Below are 21,810 nucleotides of genomic sequence, written 5' to 3' on the forward strand. Positions count from 1 at the left end.
ACAGGCCTGAGACCTCCCTAAGACCCTACCCAGGTCGGCAGGAAGTCCTCTGAAGTTGCTGCTGGGAGTCTGGCAAACAGGCCATGCAAGGAAACAATGACCCTCTGAGACCCTGCAGGGTACCCACAAGCCCCACAATGCCAGGTCTACATGGGTCGACAGGGTGGGGCCTGTCCTCTATCACTCACCTCCTGGTAGGACAGCCACTGATAAGGTTGCTTGGGCTTCCTGAAGCCAAGACAGGGTCCATTCCCTGCAGAGAGATAAGCAGGCCTTGTGCCAGGGAGGATGGTAGGGTGGGTGTCACCTGCATCTGCTCATCAGATAGGTGAATGGACATCCCATCCTGTGGGGTGGTCCATGGGTCAAGTGAACTGCCCCCAGCTGCCTGTCTAACCTGCTGAAGCTGAAGGAGGCCTAAAGCACACAAGCATGACATGTCCTCAAGGAGCAGGGAGGCCCTGGAATAAGGACTAACACAGTGCCAGTTCCCACCATGACCTGTGTGATGCAGCCCCAAGGGGACACAAAGACGTGGGGACTATGAGGCAGAGATGGAGAGTTGCCTCTCTGTGACCACTTCCTTTTGACCCATATCCTGGGTCACCCAGACATCCCAGAGGCTCAGGCTCTGAACCATGCCAGCCAGAGGCCTGGCAGTTTGAGGCTTAGCAGGGGCTGCCCATGGGAGATATAAAATAAGGGCTAAGGAGTGCCTAGGTGGCTCAGTTGGTTAAGCGTCTGACTTCAGCTCAGGTCATGATCTTGGGGTTCGTGGGTTTGAGTCCTGCGTTGGGCTCTGTGCTGATAGCTCGGAGCCTGGAGCCTGCTTCAGAATCTGTACCTCCCTCTCTTTGCCCCTCCCTGGCCCACATTTTCTCTCTCTCACTTTCTCAAAAATAAATAAACATTAAAACAAATTTTTTGTAACTATGAGCTAAGAGATGGTTTAAGGTCAGGCAGTGCTAAGGGCTAGAACAAAGCTGAGGTCAGCCCTTCGGCCGCATAATGCAGTTACTTCTCCAAGTGGGAGGAGTGCCAGGAGTTGCTCTTCTCCTCTGAACCTGGCAACCACTCACCTGCCACGCCCCTGGTTCCCTGCTTGTCAGCTCACATCTTTGCACCTGCTCAACCCTTGGCAGGGCTCCTCCAGACCCTCACAGCCCCTCTCACCTGAGATGCTAAGCCCACGGCGGAACACCTCGTACATGGTCCTGGCATCATCATAATAGTGGGTGAGCAGCTGAGGGCCATCTCCAATCACAGATCGCCGGGCCCCGCCACTGTCCTACGAGCCAAGCACAGGCCAGGGAAGCTGGCTGAGGCAGGCATAGGCATCAGGGGAGAGCACCGGTATGCAGCAGGCTGTACACGGCGTGGATGCACACCAGGGCCACACAGTTGGGACTGGGACATGCTCTGTGTGCACTCACACACATGGCCTACACACACCTGGACGGTACACACACAACCTCTACACACACTCACACACATATGGCTGGTATACGCTTGACCTATATGCAGCTACACTCAAACACAGTTGGCTCACATACACAGGCCCAGTACACTGGTCTCCCATACATGCACACAGCACCTAAACACTGCGTGAGCACACACAAAATGTCCATAATTTCAGTGACTGTTCAAATATACCTATGGTTCATTCATACAATGGAATGGTGAGTGTTGGCTAGAGTCAGGCTACCCTCTGGCATCAGGATCAGCCTGGAAAGGTGGCCTTCATCCCATCATCTGTTGCTGCTGTACCCCTAGGTTAAGAAAAATTTGGGTGCCATCCATCATTCACATAATAGCGTGAATTAGTTTGAATACTGGCTAAAGGTGCCTGTCCAGGAACACTCCTGCCCATGCCACATGACCCTTCTACGGCACGAATTCACCCTGTGTCTGCTTACTACTAAAAACAAAAAATAAATCTATGCTGCTCCCTCCAGGATCCTGGCCCATGGGCCTTTGTCCTTGCTGGCCTCTCAAAGTAAGTTATAATTAAAATTACCAAATAGTCTGGTGCTTTCTCTGTGTCACCTTACCAAATCCTTACCACAACTCAGGAAGCAGATACTCCTTTTATTACTCACCTGACAGTTGAGGACATTGAGGCTCAGAGAGTTAAGAAACTGCCAAGAATCATATAGCTAGTAAGAGGTACAGCCAGCCCTTCAGGGCTTCTGTATACCAAACGCCATACTGGTAATTACTCTGCTAGCCTGTTGGTAGCCCCTCTCCACTGTCTAGCCACCCCATATGAATCTCCATTTCCCAAAGCCACCAGGTACAAGATCACATACTCACATCTTTGCACATATCATGCCTTCTGCTGGAAAAGTGCCCTGAACATTCCCATCCTATCTAGACCTGCACCCTCTCCTAGTGGGCAAAACTCTGCTATGCTCATGGTTGCCAAGATCAAGAGCAAAAAAGGCAGGATGTTGAACTGTATATGCAGCATGATAGCTTTTAAAAAGAGGGGCAAATATCTATTCGCCCACAGATGATCGTTACTAGGTTTCCCTGGGGAAGAAAAGGTGGAAGCTCTTCAGTCTATGACCTTTTTCCCTTTTGAAGTGTGAATATATTATGTATTCAAAATGAATAAAGTTTAAGAAAAAGATAATTTTTAAAAAGGCAAAATAGGGGCCCCTGGGTACCTCAGTCAGTTAAGTGTCCAGTTATTGATTTCGGCTCACATCATGAACTCCCAGTTCACAGGATCGAGCCCCGCATGGGGCTCTGTGCTAAGTGCAGAGCCTGCTTGGGATTCTCTCTCCCCCTCTCTCTGCCCTTCCCCCACTCTCTCTCTCTTTCAAAATAAATGAATAAACTTTAAAAAAAGGCAAAATAAATGTCACAAGCTTAAGAAAGAAACAAATCTCACTAGTCCTTCTAGATTTAGCCTGGAATACCCTTGTCCAGGCTGGGCCACTGCACCTTTCCTCCCCTTGGTGACCTTCTCTGTGAGTCCATGTGCTCTGGGAGGACAGGGGCACGGGTGGGCTCAGTTCAGAGTCCCAGCTCCAGACCATGGCTGGGCACAGAGAGACTGTGGGAGGGAATTTATCTGGCAGCTCCTTGAGAACCTTAGGTTTTCTACTGAGGCACCAGTGAGCCAAGGCTTCCCACCCAAGAGACAGGCAAACTAGAGGCCTGGTGCAAGGCCATGATTGGGCTCTGCCCAGGGTTCAATTCCTGGGAGAGGCAGAGGAGCATCTAGCAGGAGATGCTGCTCAAGGCTACTGGGGGGCTTAGTGGTTCACTGCTTGGGGAAACCAAGATTCTCTGCACCATTTTAGGTAAAATCGGCTACAAGTTTGGCTTCTACCTTCAAGATACCTGTCCTCTGCCCACTCCTTTCCACAGCCCAGCCACTTCCACATTGCTCACCTCCACTTCCTCTGACTGCATCAGGAGGTTGCACGGTGGTTGTAAGGCCTTTGGCCGGTGAGTGAACCAGTAGGCGAGGATGGCAGCCAGAGCACCCATACTCACAAGGGTGGTGGCTGAGAGGCTGCGGAAAAACTGGCCCAAGTCGCCCAGCTCAGGCAGCCGCAGCAACCTCAGTATCTCTTGTGTCTGCATCTTCTCCAGAAGTGAGAGGATGAACTCTGTAGGAAACAAGAGGTAGGTGAGAGAGGAGAGCTGATGGCAGGCTAGGGAGGAGTCTGGTTCGGTCCTTCCATCTGTCTTGGATCACAAGTGACAAAATGACCTTGGCCAGGCCCTGGCCAAATACAGTAGGGCAGGCCCTGGGTTGGTTGGGGTGTACAGTCTTCTTGTGCAACACAGTGTATCCCTAGACAGGCCTGTCCAGGTGACAGGCCAGAACCCTTAATGGTCACACTTGACAGTCAGACATCCGGCCCGGTTTTCCTGAGAACTATATGCTCAAGCCCTAGGGCATGGATGACAGATGCTTCCCTATCTTCCAGGAGCCGGGGAATGCTCTGAAAGCTCTGGAATTAATGCCTCCTGAGCCCCAGGGTTTGGGTGCTCTGCTTCTCCTTTGTGTTCATATTATTGTGCTTCTCTTTGCTCCTGGAGTATGAAAACCACAGTGACCAGAATGGGTCAGGGGTACAGGTTCCTTCCAGTCTACCTCAAAGTTCCCAGCACCAGGCCCTGATCCTGAGGGAGACAGAGAAAGGAAAGGGAGCAGAGCCTATCAACCCACTCTTACAGGTGCCTCTGGCCCTCATGACATGAGGGCAATCATCTCTCTGGCAAGGGTCCAGTGAGTGACACAGCAGGGCTTCCCCAGGTCTACATCCTCATCATACCATAGGCTCTTCTTGAAGAAAAGTTGGAGCCACAGTCTTGCCAGGGCCAGAGGTGATGCTGGGGCCAACTTTGTGAGGAACAGCAAAGTTACCAAGAGCAGCCAGGGTGGGACCAGGTACTCTCCCTGGCCCCAGACTGCTGACCACTATGCACTACAACTCTGCATGGCCACTGACCAAGCACCAAGAGGCACAGCTGGCCCCACCATTAACTGGGCCTTGGGCCGTCCCCCCGGGACCCAATCAGCTCATGTCCAGAGGACACAGAAGTGGCATAGGGGAACTGGTGGGAAGGGAAAGGAACCAAGGCTCAGAGAGAAAGGGCTCAGCAAAGTGCTGTGTGCACTTCTAGGGGTAAGCAGCACTCCTTCTGATGTCACATAAAGTGGTCAGGACTCCATGCTTGCCCACCACAGTCCAAGTGGCGACAGTGGGCTGATGAGGGCATAGAGAGGATGCCCTGGGGTGGACAGTGGAAGTGTTGCTGTGAGAAATATTATTAACTAAGTTTGGTTCAAAGAGAGCAGGTCTCAGGAGCTGCCACGTTCTCCTGATGGCCACTAAATGAAGCAATGATGGCAGGGCAGACATATGGCCTGTTGGGCTAAGGGTCTTCACTTCACCCAGGACTGAGAGAGGCAGTGAGGATGGACCAGGCATTGGATGCTTTTATCTTCACTAGGGCATCTTCAGTGTCACTGCCCAGTAGGATTTGAGGCTACAAGCACCACATAATACCTATAGGTCTGCCAACTTAATGAGGGCTGGGTAAGCTCCAGGCTGCCATGCACCACTTATGGCCGCTCTCCTTACTGGCCCTTGACCTTTGGAAGCAAGACTGTGGTTTTCCTTTTTGGAAAACAGTGAGAAACCCAACAGCAGCTACTCTGCAGCCAGAGGATATGAGCCAAACAGCAATTGCTTGACCCCGGAGAAAAGAGCAATCTGCTGAAATCCCAATAAATAATATTTGTACTATATTGTAACATTACCACATCAGAGATGAGATCAGTGATGTGCAAGTCACTGCAGAGAAAGCAAGTAAATCTTGATTCAAATCCCTTCTTCTCCACTTATAAGTGACACAAGGTTGCATATAACTCACCTCTCTGGACCTCCACTTGCCCATCTTTAATATGGGGACAGTATCACAGAGGCATTTACTCATACTGTGTCTGGCATAGTTAGAGGCACGCCATGACTAAACAGATGGTTAAGGGGTATGGTTGTCAGACCAAGGAGGCAGGCCCAAGCACCGGGCAGAGGTGGCTGGGCCCTGGATATGGTCCCTCAAGAGTCTATGCTCTATAGATGGCACAACAGGCTGTCTGAGTGTCTGAATCCTGGGAACACTCATGAACCAAGCCCAGGTTCTAGCTGCCCCCTGGAGAGCAGAGAAAGTGAGCCCCCAGCCAGCCCTCACTGAATTCCTCACTGAGTTCATCATTCTCACTGAGTTCATCATTCTCACTGAGTTCCTGAGCTGGAAACCCAGTTTTACTAGTAGCCTCCTTGAGCTAGATCAGTTTTGAGGCCATCCCACAGGAACAAATCACTCCTGGCATATCAATCACATTATGGTTCTGCACAAGCAAAGAAGAGGCCCAGCTATGGCCCCCAGTGAATTCACCAAGGAAAACCACTCTGGGGAAGACCCTGGGCAGGCAGCCAGCTAGTTTCCTTGGGACAGTTACTTCCCTAAGCTGCAGATGGGGAGACCAAGTGACAGCCCTGCCTGTCAGAGAAATAACTCAGTACACATAGTGGAAAATCCGGGTGTTCATCAGCTCTTGGGGTGGGCTCGGAGCTCACTGACATTTCGTCTAATGGGCTGAACTGGTTCAATGGGCTGAGAAGCCTCTGACAAGCCTTAAGAGCTTAGCTGTATGGTCCCCCAAAATTTTAGAGAGAACCCTACAGTCCCTAGTCCTCAGCCATTGCTCATGGGCCCTGAGCTACAGCAGAACATGGGTATCTGCAGCATTCGCTGATATCCACGGAGCACAGCCCAGAATGGCCTCCATCCATCCACCCAGCCAACCCCCATTCACTCAGCAGACCCTCACATGGTCACCGCTCTCATCTAGATCAGTGCTGGACCCTGGGACAAGCCAGATGTGGGCCTGCCCTCCTCCTGGGCGACTCACGAAGGAGCGGACAGGGCTGTGCAGTGTGGTCTGGGCTGTGATTAGGCATGGGGAGCCAGAGAAGGTGCTTGGTGCAGGCATGGGGAGTCGGGACAGGCTTCTGGCAGGGAGTCATACTGATGTTGAGATGGAAAGATGAAGAGGAAAGGGTGTCCTGAACAGAGGGAAGCAAACGTACAGAAGCTGGAGCTGACAGAGAGCAGAGAGCACTTAGCCAACTGAATATTCCACTCAGGAAATAAGGTCTGAGCCCAAGAAATCTTGTACAAAGGTCAATGCCACAAGTCTGAGAGGCTGGCCTCCTAGAAATGCAAGTTCTCAGAAGTCACCAAAGTATCACAGGCCCCAGGAGAGGGAAGAACAGAACTTGTCTAAACTTGCTGAATTCCTGGTGTCCAGGAAGCCCTTGCCGGAGGTGGGAACACACAGACTCCACAGAAGAAGGTACTTGCCATCCACAGATACAGAGGGGGCAACTAGGGAAGCCAGGATCCAGGGCCCAGACCACAGCCTCCCATACCACTACCCCATCCCTGCCAACATTGGACCATCATATCCACACCTGTGCCCTCATTTGCGGTGGGGTTGAACCCACAGGTAATCACCTCCAGACCTGCTCAGAAAGGCCCAGGCCCAGGTTACAGGGGAAGGAGGCAGCATAAGGCCACCAGAGCCTATGAAGCGGCATCAGGCAGTCAGGCCCCTTCACTTCTTCACTGTGCACACAGTAAGGGTGGGTCCCTCAGACCATCTTCTCCTGGCTGGGACCTTCTCTCTAGATAACCCATTTGCCTGGGGCAATGGAGGGTGGTGGAGAAAGGGCTTGACTACCCACTCCTCCTCAGGCTCCTTCTTAGGTACCCACCCTTAAGGAAGCATCTGAAGGGAATGTAGCAACTCTGGCCCTGAGGCTGGGCCTGCACCCCTCCCTGCTGGGTAGCAACCAAGGGAATCAGTGGTGCACATATCATGCTCCTAGGCTTGCTGACCTTCTCAGACATTCAGGGCTGCCTGCGTATACCCTTAGATTCCCTGCAGACCTGGGAGCCACTGCAGGGCAGAGCTGCAAATCCAGGTCTTCTGAGGACATGGGCCTGAGAGCCAACCCACGCCACCAAACCCTTCGCATGGGGGCAGGGTAGAGTCAAGGCCTGGGGTCTGGTCTCATTTCATTATTTCAAAGGGCCTTGGCCTCCTCTGAACTTTACTCTCTCTCCATTAAGCTAGGGTGGGGTTTGGTGGTCCCTGGGATCCCAGCAAGAGCTGCCTCTTCCCATACCCCAGGGAGGCTCTCCTGGTGGCAGCAGCATGGGATGTGGGATGGGGGTGGGCTGGACAGCACCCAACGGAATCAGTGGTGCACTGTTGCCAAGTGAGTGTTTGTAAATATTCAGCTGGCAAGAGGACCGCGCCCTCGGCACAAACTAGTCTCCTCTCCCCCGGCATATCCTATACCTCTTTGTCCTCTGGCACAGAAGAGTTCAGGACCCCAAGTGGTGGCACAGGCTAGGGGACTGAGAGTCCCCCCCACCCCTCCCCTCCCTGTACCATGTTCTCCACTGATTTGGGGCACATGGAAGGTGGGTGGTGAGTGGCATAGCTGTCAAAGCCCAGGAAGGGGAAGAATAGGAGGAAAGAAACCCTGGTGGGAAGCATATTGGCACCAAGGTGGCAGGGTGGCAGGGGTAGAGCCCCAAGGCACAGTCCCTGTTGGAGATGGCCCTGAGGCCCTTGGCTCAGATCCAAGAACCCTCGGCAGACCCAGCCTCCTAACTGCAGCACTCTAGACCTTCACAAGCTACCTAGATGGCTCTGTCAGGGCCACCTCCTAAACACCTCTCAAAGCTGACTGCTCCTCTTCACCCCCACAGCTCATGGCCTGGTCCAGCTACCACTAAATGCAGTTCAGATTCCCACACCAGTCTCCTCATAGGCATCCCTGCTTTTAACCAGTGCTTATACTGATACCAAAGTTATTTTCCTGGTACACAGATAGGACCATGTCATGCCACTACTCAAAAACCTTCTCTGGCTCCCTACCACCTTAGGACAAAAGTCCAAACTCATCACGCCAGTACTGAGGGACTTCATGACTCTCAGATTCTTTCCTCCCCTTTAAATCACTCAGGTTCCCTCTGCATTCACCTGGAGTGGGGTGGGAGTTCTTGCAATGGGGTTCTGGGTCTCTGATGGTAGGCAAGCACAAGGCAAGCCACCAGATCATTAAAGAACCTCCTTAACTCTCAAAGAAAGGCTTCAAAAAGAAAATCACAACCTCTCCCAGGGCCCAGGGTCCCCAGAAAACAATCTAGGGAGAGGGCCCAAAGGTAAGTTCTGGTGCTGCACTGACCTGGTCTGAACCTTGACTCAGACTCTTGATAGCTGTATGACCTTGGACAAGTCACTTTATCCCTCTGGGCCTCTGCTCAAACAAGCCAATGGATAGACAGAGAGTGTGGTGCCAATCACACAGTAAATGAAACACTCAGTAGACAGTAGTTAGCTAACGCGGTTACTCCATCTCTTTGTCAGCCAGAAGGGCTCAAAGATAACTTGCAAAAGTACATGCATTTATACCCTACCTTTCCAAAGGGCTCCTGGCACTGGGGAGGTGGCTGAACTGGTCCCACTAGTACCAGCCTCCCTTTATAAAGGGTATGTGGGGCTCAGGGAGAGAGCTTACCACATCTTGAGCAAGGCACAAAAGTGGCGAAGGCCCTGCCCCAAGTGTGCCCTCCTGGGGACAGCGGATGGCAACAGACGCCTGCTCTGAGAAGCCGGGTGGTGGTGGAGGCGTTAGCAGTGGTGGCAGAGGCTCCCTGGCGGCCGTGGGAGCAGGTCTGGCAGGACCTGGGTACAGAACAGCTCTATGAGGAGCTGCTGCCCCCCCCCTCCCCTTCATCTGCACATTGGGCAGCACTGGCTCAGATCAGCTTAGAGCCAAGCAACCCGCCTTAACCCCCACTCTGCCAGGTTTCCAGAGCTCCGTTCACTGCTTCTCCCCCACCTCCACTCTGTCTTTAGTCCTGGACGGGAGTTTGCCAAATGGGTTGCTTAAGGACAAAGCCTCTTTACACATCCATCCGTGACACCGATTAGGGGCCAGAACCTCAGCCAGGGGCTGGGGACCTGCAGCCAACGTGACTGGCGGAGGTAGTAGGAAGTAGTGGGGAGTGGGTGTGGGGATGCCAGATGTCCGGCTGAGAGAGGCATCTAGAAGCCCAGGAGACTCCACCGCCAGCCCCTCCCAGGGACTGTCTCCACTCCCTGACCCCACAAGGTCACAACCTGTCTACTTGGCGAGAGGAAGGAAACTGGTCACAGTCCCAGATATAACACCTGCTCAGAGATGCTCTGGACACTCTGGACCAAGGATCAGGGTCAGCAGGTCTCTTCTGCAAGACCCTAGTCCAGCACACCAGCCCCTCCTTAATGACTGCCCTTAGAGACACTGTTTCCTGGTTTGCCAGGGACTAGCCATCCTGGAGCCAGAATCCACACCCAGGCCTGTTGCAACCAAAGCTGATCTCTGACATCTCTCAGCACCTCTGGCAGACAGACTGGGACCAGAGGTCCCACAGACTCCCAGGGCCTCACTCCTGCAAGGTTTGTCTCTGTGGGGTTGGGGGGAGGGGGTCAGGTATGGCCATTTTTCACTCCTATTTTGGTGACCAGCATGTGGCTGGGCACACAGTAGCAACATGGTGGCCCCTGCTGAAGAGTAAAAGACAAGTCCAGGCCACAGTGGCCAGCTCACCACCCTCCAGGCCCTACCCAGAACAGGTGATTCCGAGTCTGCCAAGATGGACCCAGTGTCTACCCAAATCTGACCTACCTCCTCAGCAGCAGGACAGTCCCATGCCACAGTCCAGTGCTCTGAGCTCCCTTTTAAGGGGCTGTGTGCACAACTTGCCTGGTGAGTCTAGAGTTCACAGACCTTGCAACACTTCCCCTGCGGCTGATGGAGCCTCTATTGCTCTCCCCACCACGTGGGGCAGGCCCTGAGGGGAAGTTCCTCCTGCCTCAGTAGCCCCCACCTAGAATCTGGCAGGTGCCTATCTCGGCCCGCAGGTCCCATCCTCCTCCAATCCACCTGGAAGAAGCTTTAAAATACATACACAAATGCCTGAGGACCCAAGTTCTGTTCACAAAGCTCCTACCTCATCCTTCTTAGCAGGACCCCTACGTTTCTCTAGTCATCTTCAGAGATGTTTTAAAACAAGACAAAATCTTCATTTAAATGCCTCTCAGGGCAGCTTTCAGAGCAGGAAATTCAGCGGCCATGACCAAGGTCCTGGCTGATGGAAAGCCACACAGGGTGCTGGGGACACAGTCACAGCAGCAGTTCCGTCCCAGGAAGTTTGTGGCCCCATCACTAGGTTAAGAAAAGCACAGATATTACCATCATACCTGTGCGGCCCTGACATGCAGACACGCAAACACAGCAGCCCACCCTTGGCCCACGTATCTACCCGGTCCTCACAGATGTTCATGCCTATCTCTACTATGTGAGGCTTTCTCTCCATCTTCCTCTTGGGTTTTAATTAGAGTCACAGAACCACAGATGATTGGGGCAGAGATGGGGCCCAGGGCCTCCCCAACTGGGGAAGTGCCAGGGGAGACACACTGCACATCCCCCAAGAGGCTAGGATGCAGGTTGCTGGGTTACACAGCAACTCACCTGCCGAGCTTCCCCAGGGAGCCTGATTATAGCTCCGAAGGCTGAATTTAAGCCCTTTCGATGTGGAAAAGTCCACCTACAGTTGGCTGTGCCTGACCGCTGAGCAGGGCCACCACCTGTACCTGCTAGCCCGGACTCACCGTGAACATGCCTCCCTTTAGCAATTCATTCAGTGTGGGAAACAGCCTTCACTGCCCTCTGATACCTCCCCACCTTCCTCCCACCATGCCGGCACCTTTAAAGAATCCCACTCACCCTAAGCCCTGGTCAGGGAACATGGGCCCACATTCCTGACGACAACACCAGGAAGCCAGGCTCAAACAACACTTTCAGGAACTTAAAAATACAAATAACCTTGAGGACAGAGGAGCGAACAGAAACACAGTGTCTTTTACAAGCTCTGAGATAAACGTTGTCCTTACCATGAATCGGGCACAACTAAAATTTCAGAGCAAAGAGGGGGCATCAGAGGCTAAAACTGGCAGAAGTCCCTATGGAAATATTTACTGAGTATGATAACCAGGGCTGATGGTGTGGATGAGCCTCAACCTCATTGCCCTTCCTTCCACACCAAGCCCTGGGACAGCAGGCAGGACTCGGGGATGCTGGTGAGGATCATGAGCACTGCACAGGCAGAGGGACACCCCCTGGCCAGGCCCCACTGTGCAGGAAGCCAAATCCTGTGGCTGCAACATGATCCTTTCCCCTCCCAGACAGTCCGTGTTAGGACTGCCAGTGTCCTGGCTTCATGAGCAGTGATCCATTTCCGTCACCGGCCCACGCTGAGGACATACTGTGAACCCAATAGGTTCAAACTCAGAAAGGGACCAGAGGCCACTCCTGGCAGGGCCAGGGTCTTAGGGCTCACTGCAGATGGCCGCAGCCCAGGATGTGACCTCCTCCAACGGGGGTTCTGCTAAGATAGGGTTGTGGTAACTGAGGTGGGGGGACAAGAGAGGGATTTGCTCACCTGCTTGTTCACTCAGGAGCACTCAGGGACCCTGCTCAGGAAGGAATGCACAAAAGACAGGACCTGAGGCACATCCTTAGTCAGGAATAGGGAGGAAGGTGGGAATTGGGAGCAGATGGAAAGGAGTGTTCTGAGAAGGGGATAGACTGATAAAAGTGGGTTGGTAAGTTGCAGAAACAGCCTGTAAGATTTTGAGGCTCCTAGGAAAGTGGCAGGAGTCTGGTTGCATTGAGGAAAGGGGCAGGAAGCTGAGGCTGGGAGGATAGCATTTAGCTGCAGAAGAAAAAAGACTTGGTACTTGTATATAAGCCTCATGCCTTCAGTGTCACATCCATCAGCTAAGAGAACCCACCAGCTCCTAGTAACCTAGGGTTTTAAGATGCATAAATGCCCCCCACCAGGCAAGCTGTACCCCTAGAACTCTGCTAAAGGGGCTGCTACTGTAGCCAGGAGCCAACAAGACTCCATTCCAACCATTCTAAGTGTCACTGTTTTTTCACAGAACAGACAATAACCAGAGAAGAGAGAGTTTTGCCTTTGGTTAAAAGTAAATTTTCTGGAAAATTTGATAAATAGCTTAATTTTCTGGCTCCCCCATACTCTGACAAAGTTTCTCTTCGGAATGCCACAAAAAGAAACAAATCCACATTTCACTTAGTTCAGTGGAAGGCTATGCCTGTCAGTGGGACCTTGCCACTTCCTGATTCATCCCTCTGGAGGTCAGGGTCACACAGCAGCCGTCTCTCACTGCCCTAGGGCCGCAAGGTCCTGTTGTTGGCCACTGAGAGCCACTGGTGTCCACAGGGTTAATATCAGGGCTCAAGTGGCCCAGCCCTCAGCTGGGCAGGAGCATTGAGAACTCAGGCCTCCTTTTCAAGGCCAGGATGAATGGGGAATATGCAAATGCCCGCCTCCTGAGGAGTGCAGGGGAGGGCCTGGTGCTGTATCTTTCCACTCTGGGCCTGTCACATGAAAGGGTGTGTATTCCTGCGACTGGCTCTGGGCGCCAGACTGGGGCTGTTCTCACCAGAAAACAAAAATCTCTTTCAGACCAAGCGAAAACGAGGCCCTGGCTGGTCCAGGAAGGCTGTTGGACGTTGTTCACACTGACCCACCGAGAGCAACCATCACTTGGATTCTCACTGAACCCGCCACCTTTCCAGATGGAGCCAGAGGCCTCTGTGGCCCCAAGGAAAGAAAGCACTGTGTTGGGTCAGAGTGGGTGGCACCAAGAAGTAGGATTGGCTCGTTCTGAGGATCTGTTCGTTTTGCCCCCTTTCGAAAATAGAAATGGCTGGATCTAAGGTCACCGCCTTTTATTTATGAGGGAACTTTGGTAATTTTCATAGTGTTGATGATTAAACATGGAGAAAGAAAAGGGAAGAAAAATGTAATGGTAAACGAAAGAACTTGCAGTGCCCAGAAAGGACTTTTAAGAATGGAGGCCGCGTGCATCCTCTGCCCGCCTCACCAGGAACTGCTGCCACACTGCCCTCAAACTGTGGGTAGGGTTTACGGTAACCCAGAGCCCACCGTGCGAGATCACAAGCTTCTGGGACACTCCAAGGCTTGGACTCCATCCTCAACAGAGGCCCCATGAAAAGATCAGACATCAATTTTGTTCAGACTTCCAGAGGCCAGAAGAGCTGCTTTTCTGACACCTGGGGGTCACCAGGAGCTGTCTATTAACCAGAGTACAAAGCTAGTACCTTATGAAGTATGGATGCTACTCAGACTCCCATTAACAGGAGACAGTGACACAGGGAGACCTCAAACACACACATGGTGGTTTAGCCTGAGTGGAAATCTAGGACAAAAACACTTGAGGAACTGATTCAGAACCAACAGGAGGTCTGGTGGCTGCTCTGCTGATTCCCTGCAAGCCAACGGAAACAGGCCTGGTCAGCTTCTCAGCCCAAAGAAAATGCCCATCTGTGATGAACATCCATTGCTGTTCCCTCCTCAGGTCTTTCGTCTGTAAGTTGGGGCCAACAGTACCCCCATGAAGCCAAGAGGCCAGGCATGTCTGTGAGTGTTCAGGGAGCTACCCTGAGGGGAACAGGAGGTCAGAGGAAGGAGAGGAGCAGGAGGGGAAAGGACGCTTCAGTATAGATGGAAAGGGTGCTTCATGGGTCTCAGCCTTCCCTGATGTCTGACCCGTGGCAAGGGATAGGGACATATGTACACACACCTCTCACCAGCCCACTGGCCAGGAAAAGGCCTGCCCTCCCTTTCTCTCCACCACTCCAAGATGAGCTAGGCTTGTGGGGAGAGACTGTAGGCAGGGTGGGGGGCTGAGTAAGGGTGAGTTGAGGGCATCTCCAAGAGAACCATGTCCCACCCATCTGCTAGAAGGCACTATCACTGTTAACACTGAAGCTCGCCAGACACTAAGCAGGGTCCTGGGGTTTATGCAACCCAACATAAACCAGGTGGCTTCATGCAACCTCAGCTCTAGGGGCCATAGCAGAGGGGCCAGAAGCACTGCCCTTTCCAAAGTTAAGGATTCACTGAAGGTCTGGATGGGTCCTGGTGAGTCCCCCTTCTCCGTGTTGTTAACTGCCTTCATCTCATTGGCCTCTAGAGCCTCGCCATCCAGCCTCTGGCCAACTTCCCTGTCCAACCTTACTGGCAGGCCCATATTTTATCCTGCTGCCCAGTCTCTGACTGACCTCACTGTCCCTCCCAGTGGCTCTTATGCCTATTCGACAGGATCTGCAGTCACTGCCCAGAATGGCCTATAGCCAAGGCTGGGCCAGGGGTTAGTGGTCAGAAGGACGCTGACTGGAGATAGTTAGCCCCAGCAGCAATCCACATGCTGGAGGGTACCAAAGGGCCTTGTAGCAGGGCTGAGTCCTGGTTGGTCCCTTGGGATCCACCTCCTGTACTGGTGGGCCAGGCTGGTGTAGTGCACTGGGAGTAGGGTGGGATTCCTGGTGTTGGTTAGTGGGCTTGGACCCAGAGCTGCCCGTTTGACCTGGGCCTGCCTGTCCTCTCTCTTTCCTCCAATAATCATCAATCACTGGGTCTGTTCCTAGCCCCAAAAGGTGTCATTCCAGATTTGCTTGTCCCAGGGTCTGAAAACAGAGATGCTGATTGTTCCCTCACTGGTACTATCCTGGCCTGGCTTCTTGCTCTAAAGCCCCAGAAGACACCTATCTCAGAATGCAGGCCTGAATGGGCAGATGGCAAATCAGAAGCCAGCACCCCCCTCCCCCACAACTATTCTCCATAGACAACCCCAGCCAAACACCTGAACTAGCTGTCAGGAAAGGAAAGATGTTCCTGGGAAGAGCAAGTAGGTAGGTACAGGTGGGACTTTTTGGGATCTAAAAATCCTTCAGGCTCTGAGATTACAGGTTAGGTCTCAGAACAGATAGCTCAGTTTGGTTCAGAATTTGTCCCAACCCACTTCCCATCTTTCCATTTCTGCCTGTCACAGACCCCAAGCCTCACATGAATCAAAAGCCACAAAAAGGAACAAGGTCTGGGAATGACTACACCCACCATGAGCTCCCAGAGCATCCAAGCCTTGGTGGGAGACCAGCCTGGGCATCCTGAAGGACACTCCAAGGGCCCAAAGTAGCATTCCTGAAGCCCAATGGGTGGCTAGTGATGATTCTGGCCATGCCAATGCAGGAAATGGGGCCATGACACCAGACCATCAAGTGAGCTGAGGACCCTGATTAAGGCCTCCTGTCTGCTCTAGTTGGTCAGAGCTCCCACCCTACTGGAGCTCTAAGGAAACAAAATACCTCACCCTTAGAGAAGAATATCTTCCAGAAAACCAATCACCTGCAGGTATGGGTTTGGTCCTTCCCTCCTTCCTTTAGCAAAAACTTTTGGAGCACCTCCTTCTGTTCTGGGTTCTTAGTACTAACGGTTCCCCCCTGAAGGCTGACCTGTCCTGCCTGCGAGGAGTTCATGCCTGCTTTCCCCTACTGTTTCTACCACACTGGCATCATCCCCAGTTGGCACCTAGTAAAAGCACACACAAGATCTATTATTTGCTAATTGATTTGTGGTAAGAGAATGGCTTATAAAACACATCATTATTAAAATAAATTATTCTCATGGAATTCTTCATATTATTCATTTATGCAGTAAACAACAGCTCACACTGTGCCTGGCCCCAGACTGGAGCACAGAGAGAAGAAACTCTGGCCCTGCCCTCTAGGAGATCATACTATAGGAGGCCCAAAACTGCAGCTCAGTGGGAGAGGTGCCACTAGCCATGGCTTGTAGATGTGCAGGGGTAGTGTCACCTTGGCCACCCACATGTCCAGTTTGGGCTATGTTTCCTGGAAGCAGCCACTGTACAGAACAAAGCCCAGGATGCCTGGCTTGGTATTCTAGGGCCTGCAGAACCCAGCCCTGATGACCTCACTCGCCAAGCCGAGTTTGGCCACAGTCACTCCTATGACCAGTCTTTCCTCAGACTAGTCCTTCTGCCTGGAATGCTTTGTTTCCCTACTCCCTTTCTGCACATCAGAACCCTGCACCTGCTTTAAGGAAGGCCTAGCTTGAATTAACATTTAAAGGGCCCTTTCCTATGTGCCAGCCCCTGCTCTCAGCACTTTATGTCTGTCCTCTCTTCAAACCCTCCCCCTTCCAAGGACCAGTCCCTTACTTGTGCCCACGGACAAGTCTGCTGGAGGGCTCATGCCCTGGCTGCTCAGGTCTGATGGTTCCTCCCTGGACTGGAAGTCTGAGGGTATGGTCTGGCTCATAGCTCTTAGGAGTTGCTTCACCCCTGAACCTCCCTGAGTCTCATGGCGTCATTTTTTAAATGGGGATAACAGCACCACAGTGTTGTGGGGAAGATTAAAGGAAAGGTTAGGGAATTGTAGAACGCAGGGCTTGACACATGGTAGGTGCTCAGGGAAACAGCAGTCAAATCAGCACGTTTGCAACAACACTTCCCCCCATAAAAACAACCCCCTCCCACATTCCATAAATATGTGAGTGCCTACTATGTGCCACACTAATCACATGGCTAATTACAAAGTGCAGCTTGTGTTATACAAATGCCTATAACTTTTGCCTCTTTTTGCAAACAAGCCAGAGCCTCATGCTCACTTATTCTGCTTGATGTATGTATGGAATAGTCCTGGGTCCCATCTGGGCCTGAAGCTGAGCCAAAGTCAGCCTTCTGAAGGTCAATCTAAGGGCCCTTGTAATCACATGGGACAGGAAACCAGCCAGAGCTGAAAGGCCCAGTTCTGCTGCCCTCTGGTGTTGGTGTGCTGTCACTGGTATGACTCTTGTATCCTACCACAGTCTGGGGAGGGTAAGGTGCTGAGGTGAGAATTCTCCTACACAGCAGTGCATCATGTGTAAATCCAAATTTTCTTTTGTGAGGCATGCCCTCAGCTGTTCTGCCTGGAGCCCCACAATATTTACAGGTCCTAAGTGCCTTCTTGGGCCCCCTATAATGGCCCCAGATCTCTTATCAGTCCTCTATACTACTGGGAGCCTGGAATCAGTGGGGGAAGATTTGATGGGGTTGAACTGAGCCAAGCTGTGCAAGCCTGCACCTTCTTTGGACACTTACAGCCAGATGGCTGCCACACCAGTCTCTGCTACCAGAGCCAGCCCTCATTCCCCATGGCCACAGCTGAGGCTTCCTACTTTCCCCTCCAGGAGCCCAGCCTCAACCTGAGCCACATCTAATCTCATCCAAACCATCAACAGCCTCTCTGAACCCTACCAGCCTCCATTCTCCCCCTGCTGGCACAGCCTGGCCAGTGCACCTGAACAGGGAGCTTCTGTACAGGCTAAAAAAACCTCCTCTCCTCCAGAATCTCCAGCTATCCAGACTCCATCTTCCTCCCACAATCTAGGCTCCCTAGGCACAAGGCTCTGAAGACCCACTCTATAATTCTTCTTGCACACCTTTGCTGACCTGATGTTCTCTACCTGCCTCTGACAAACACCCCTCTATGCCGCAGAAGCCTATTAAGATGTCACCAATGGTCAGGCATATGGTTGAGCAGAATAGACCTTGTCTATTCTGGCATGGTGCTGCATCAACCTAGAGGAAGGGACACCCTTTCAGAAATTCATCCACTAAGTGGGGTGCCTCTTTCTGCTTTGCCCAGTGGTGCCGGATGGCCAGGCAGAAATGGCAATCCATTGTTCCCACAGTCCTGAGAACTCATGACACTGAAAGCAACCAGGTTTTCCCAGGCCAGGCACAGCATCTGACTCAGGCTGGATCTATTTTATTTGTTTCCTTGTTTACTACTCAACACACAGGTGGGACCTGGGCTGGCCCAGGACTCAGTACTGGCCTCTCCAGTGCGGAATAGGAAAGATGCAGCTCTTGCTCTCCTAGGGCTCAGAGCACAAGGCTGCCTCCCCCAGATGGAAAGTTCTTCCTCCAGGTATCTTCCTCCTACCTTTTCACATTATCTCCTCCCTGCAGCCCCTTGTAGGCAGTCCTTGTTTCCTTAGAGCCAGAATGGGTGGCGAAAAGCACATACCTCTACTAAAGAGTGACATCAGCTTGAGGGTCCTCTCCTCTTTCTAGCTGAGCCAAAGGGATCTGACAGCTTCCTAGGAACCCTGGAGATCACAAGGCCGAATGTATTGTCAGGCTTAGCCTAGGAGTTTCCTCTCTCCCCACAGAAAAGCTGGGGTCTAGGCAAAGTACCAAGCACGGTGGACACATGATCTGGGAGTGCCCTAACATGATTGTGGGATGCTCCATCCAGTGATCACTACTTAGTCACTCACTCTGGTGTCAAATGTGGCATCTTTGAGGAATTTCCTGCTTTGCATTGAGGAGCTTGCCCTCTATGGAAGCAGCTGCCATCTGTACCAAGAGTCACCTTCCCTGACCACTCCAGGGCCTCTGTACAGTCATTCAGAGAGGCATGTGACCACTTTGGGAAATACTCCACAATGATGCAGGACAGAAGGTCAGTTTGAGTCAATGTCTGCTGAACCCCAATTTCAGACAAGGACCCAACACTGTAAGGGGCTTTTTCTCAAAGGCTGCTGATTACTCCCAACACATGTGGCCCTGTAGTCTCCAGATATCTTCTTGCAGCTGCAGGAGACCAAGGTTCCATGGCTTGGTGAGGGCCTACTAAGGGTAAAGCAAAGGGTCCTGGCACTAGGGAAAGGCTTGGAGACCATCACTCAGTAAATGGTGGCTGTCGCTATCACCATCATCATCCTCATCATTATTTTGGTAACTCCTGCCCCTGACCCGTGAGTCCAGCTCCGGCTCTGACCTTGCCTGCTAGATGAGCACATCAGGCCCAGAATGGCCCTGCATGGCCTGTCCTCAGACACCAACAGACAGAAGGAGCTTAGGGAGCTGAAGGGATTAGAGAGGCCTCACTCACTCCCTGGCTCAGGGGAAGTGTCCCTGTGGCCCAACTCAGGGCAATGGGGGGGGGGGGGTCGGTGATCACCTGGCCCACCAACCAAGTTTCAGGCCTTATACCACCATGCACTTAGCAATGATTGATCAATTAAAGCCTCACATCAAATCCCACTCTGCCAGATATTATCCATGTGACACTGGGCAAGTCAATTACCTCTGAGCCTCAGTTAGAAAGGGAAAGTGCCATCAAACTCCTAGTATTTGCTGTGAATATTAAATAGTACATGTAAAGTTTCAGGTAAGGATTTCAAAACGGTTGGATTCCCCTTCTTTGGCTCAAAAAGAACCTTATGACCTCTGAAGCTGCAGTTTGAATGTGAATTAACATTCACAGAGTATTCACTTTAGACTAGGTCCCTTTTAAGGCCAGTTTAAGTTTCAAACACTTCACATACCTTATCAGGCTTAAATCTGCACATGGGCAGTCCTATGTGGAGACCCTTTAGTGGTATTATACCCTGGAGGAACCCAACGCTCTCAGAGGGGACTGGCTGGTGCAGGCAGCAGAACTGGTGGATGAACGGGCCTGTGGTGAGACCCCAGGTGTGTGTAGGGGGGTGAGGGGAGTGCTGGGCAGGGATTCACAGGGGGTCCTTACTGCTTCCTAAGAGAATGTAGGGGCGAGGAGCTCACTCCTGTGAGGGGGAGGGGAAAGGCCCAGGAGCAGTGGGGACACAAGCAGTGGGTAGAGCTGAGGAATCAGGTAAACACCTCCGTTACAGAGATCTAGTTAAGATTTCTGGCTCAAGGGTGGGCAGTGAGGGGTCTTGAGGAGACCCCTGACCACGATCAGAAGCCCCAGGACAGTGCTGGTTATGTCGCTGACTTGCGGCAAAACGTCAGGCACCAACAACCTCTGTTTCTGGACACTAGGGATGGGCAAGGATGCCCTACGTGTCCCTTGCGGTACGAGTGGGCTCGGCCTAGTCTTGATCACCGGTGGTGCTCCCTTAAGGGGAGAGGGTGCGAGAACCCGAGGGAGGCTGTTGTGATGTCCTGAGAGCCAGGTCCCTCATTTCCGAACATCCAGCTGCTTCCCAAACCCCGACACAGAGCCCGCCAGAATTTGGGGGTGGGGAGACGACCTGGGAGGCCAGGGTGGCGAGAGAGACTTGAAGGGACTGCTCAGAGGCCGAGACTGGGAGCTCACCTCCATCCGGAGCCAAGACCCTACAGCGCGCGGGGGATGGGGGTCTGGGACGAGGACAGAATGGGGACTTACCCGCGAATAGCCAGAGGGAGCCCCCGGAGACGAGGAAGAAGGTCAGCATGTCGATCAGCGGGGCCCGGCCTGGCCCTGCACGGCCTCCTCGGCCGCAGCCCCGCAGCCCCGCAGCCCCAGCAGTCGCCTCGCTGCCGCCGCCGCCGCCGCCGCCGGGTATTTTTAGCCCCCGCCCCCCGGCTCCGCAGCGCCCCCCCTCTCCGCGCCGCTGCGGAGTCTTGGCGGGAGGGGGAGGGCGCGGCGCGCGCTCGGCACCGGAGCCCCCCAGGCCGCCTTGCAACCTGCCGAGTCCCTGGCGCCCCCAGCGCTCAGAGCCTCTTCGGAACCGCCGAGGCCCGGGAGGGGGAGGGGCCGGCCGCAGAGCCGACCAGCCCTCTGCGCCCCCGCCCCCAACGTCAGGACTAGGCGTTCTGGGGAAACGGGCAGAAGAGGGGCGCACGGGAGACGAGCCGCGGAGCGTGAACCGCGCTCACCCCACCGCTGCGCGACCCTTTCTCCGCGTGCCCCTGCCTTTGATTGCTGGGCAGGCTTGGGTGGCAGAGGGGTTGCAGTCACCTGTTCTAGGAGGCACGCTGCCTGTGGGCCGGTTCCCGCTGACGCGGACGCCTCCCAGGACCCAAGTTTACAGACACCAGGAGCCCATGGGTGCCAAGTTCGCAAGCCAGAGCAGAGAGAGGTGGTCCGTGTAGGCTCTGGCAAACGAATTTCTAGGCCTGATTAGGGCCCAAATTCCCTGGGAACCCCAGACTTCAGATCTTCCCTTCTGGGAAGGTTGAATCTGAGGCCACCCAAGGTCACAGGAGGCTCCATGTAGTCACAACCTGCCACATGGGTCACAGGTCACAGGAAACCACATGGAATCACAGGTGTTTCTTGAATACACAGGCAGTCATGGTCTTCATACATACCTATTTATGGCACATGAGGTCTCAAGAAGCCCCCCATAGCTACAGGGAATGGCTACACAGCCACCCACAGCCACATATGGCCACTTTACTGGCTGAGGGGTTGGACACCTTCTGTTTCAGTGTCTGGGATGGAAAGAGGAAGCCCAGTTGTACCTTCTTTTGAAAGAATAACTAGAATAAATTTAGATATC

At 53.0% G+C, this 21,810-nt stretch overlaps 1 protein-coding gene across 4 annotated transcripts in view; it reads right to left on the reverse strand.

Annotated features, from left to right (window-relative positions):
- Positions 1 to 20,933, reverse strand: part of ACSL6 (acyl-CoA synthetase long chain family member 6) — a 60,417-nt gene extending 39,484 nt beyond the window's left edge. For 2 of the 4 annotated variants that reach the window (XM_049649128.1, XM_049649129.1), the window contains exons 1-4: positions 20,712 to 20,933; positions 3,403 to 3,623; positions 1,174 to 1,288; positions 189 to 253 (exon numbers count right to left, since the gene is read on the reverse strand). In XM_049649128.1, coding sequence (XP_049505085.1) covers positions 189 to 253; positions 1,174 to 1,288; positions 3,403 to 3,623; positions 20,712 to 20,760 — 450 coding nt within the window. In that variant the 5' untranslated portion in view covers positions 20,761 to 20,933. Of the gene's footprint in view, positions 1 to 188; positions 254 to 1,173; positions 1,289 to 3,402; positions 3,624 to 18,578; positions 18,661 to 20,711 lie in introns of all 4 variants that reach the window. The other 2 variants (XM_049649130.1, XM_049649127.1) reach the window with 2 other exon arrangements.
- Between the last annotated feature and the right edge of the window lie 877 nt (positions 20,934 to 21,810).

The sequence above is a fragment of the Panthera uncia genome (genome assembly GCF_023721935.1).
Source record: "Panthera uncia isolate 11264 chromosome A1 unlocalized genomic scaffold, Puncia_PCG_1.0 HiC_scaffold_17, whole genome shotgun sequence".
In the NCBI taxonomy this organism is placed as follows: Eukaryota; Metazoa; Chordata; class Mammalia; order Carnivora; family Felidae; genus Panthera; species Panthera uncia.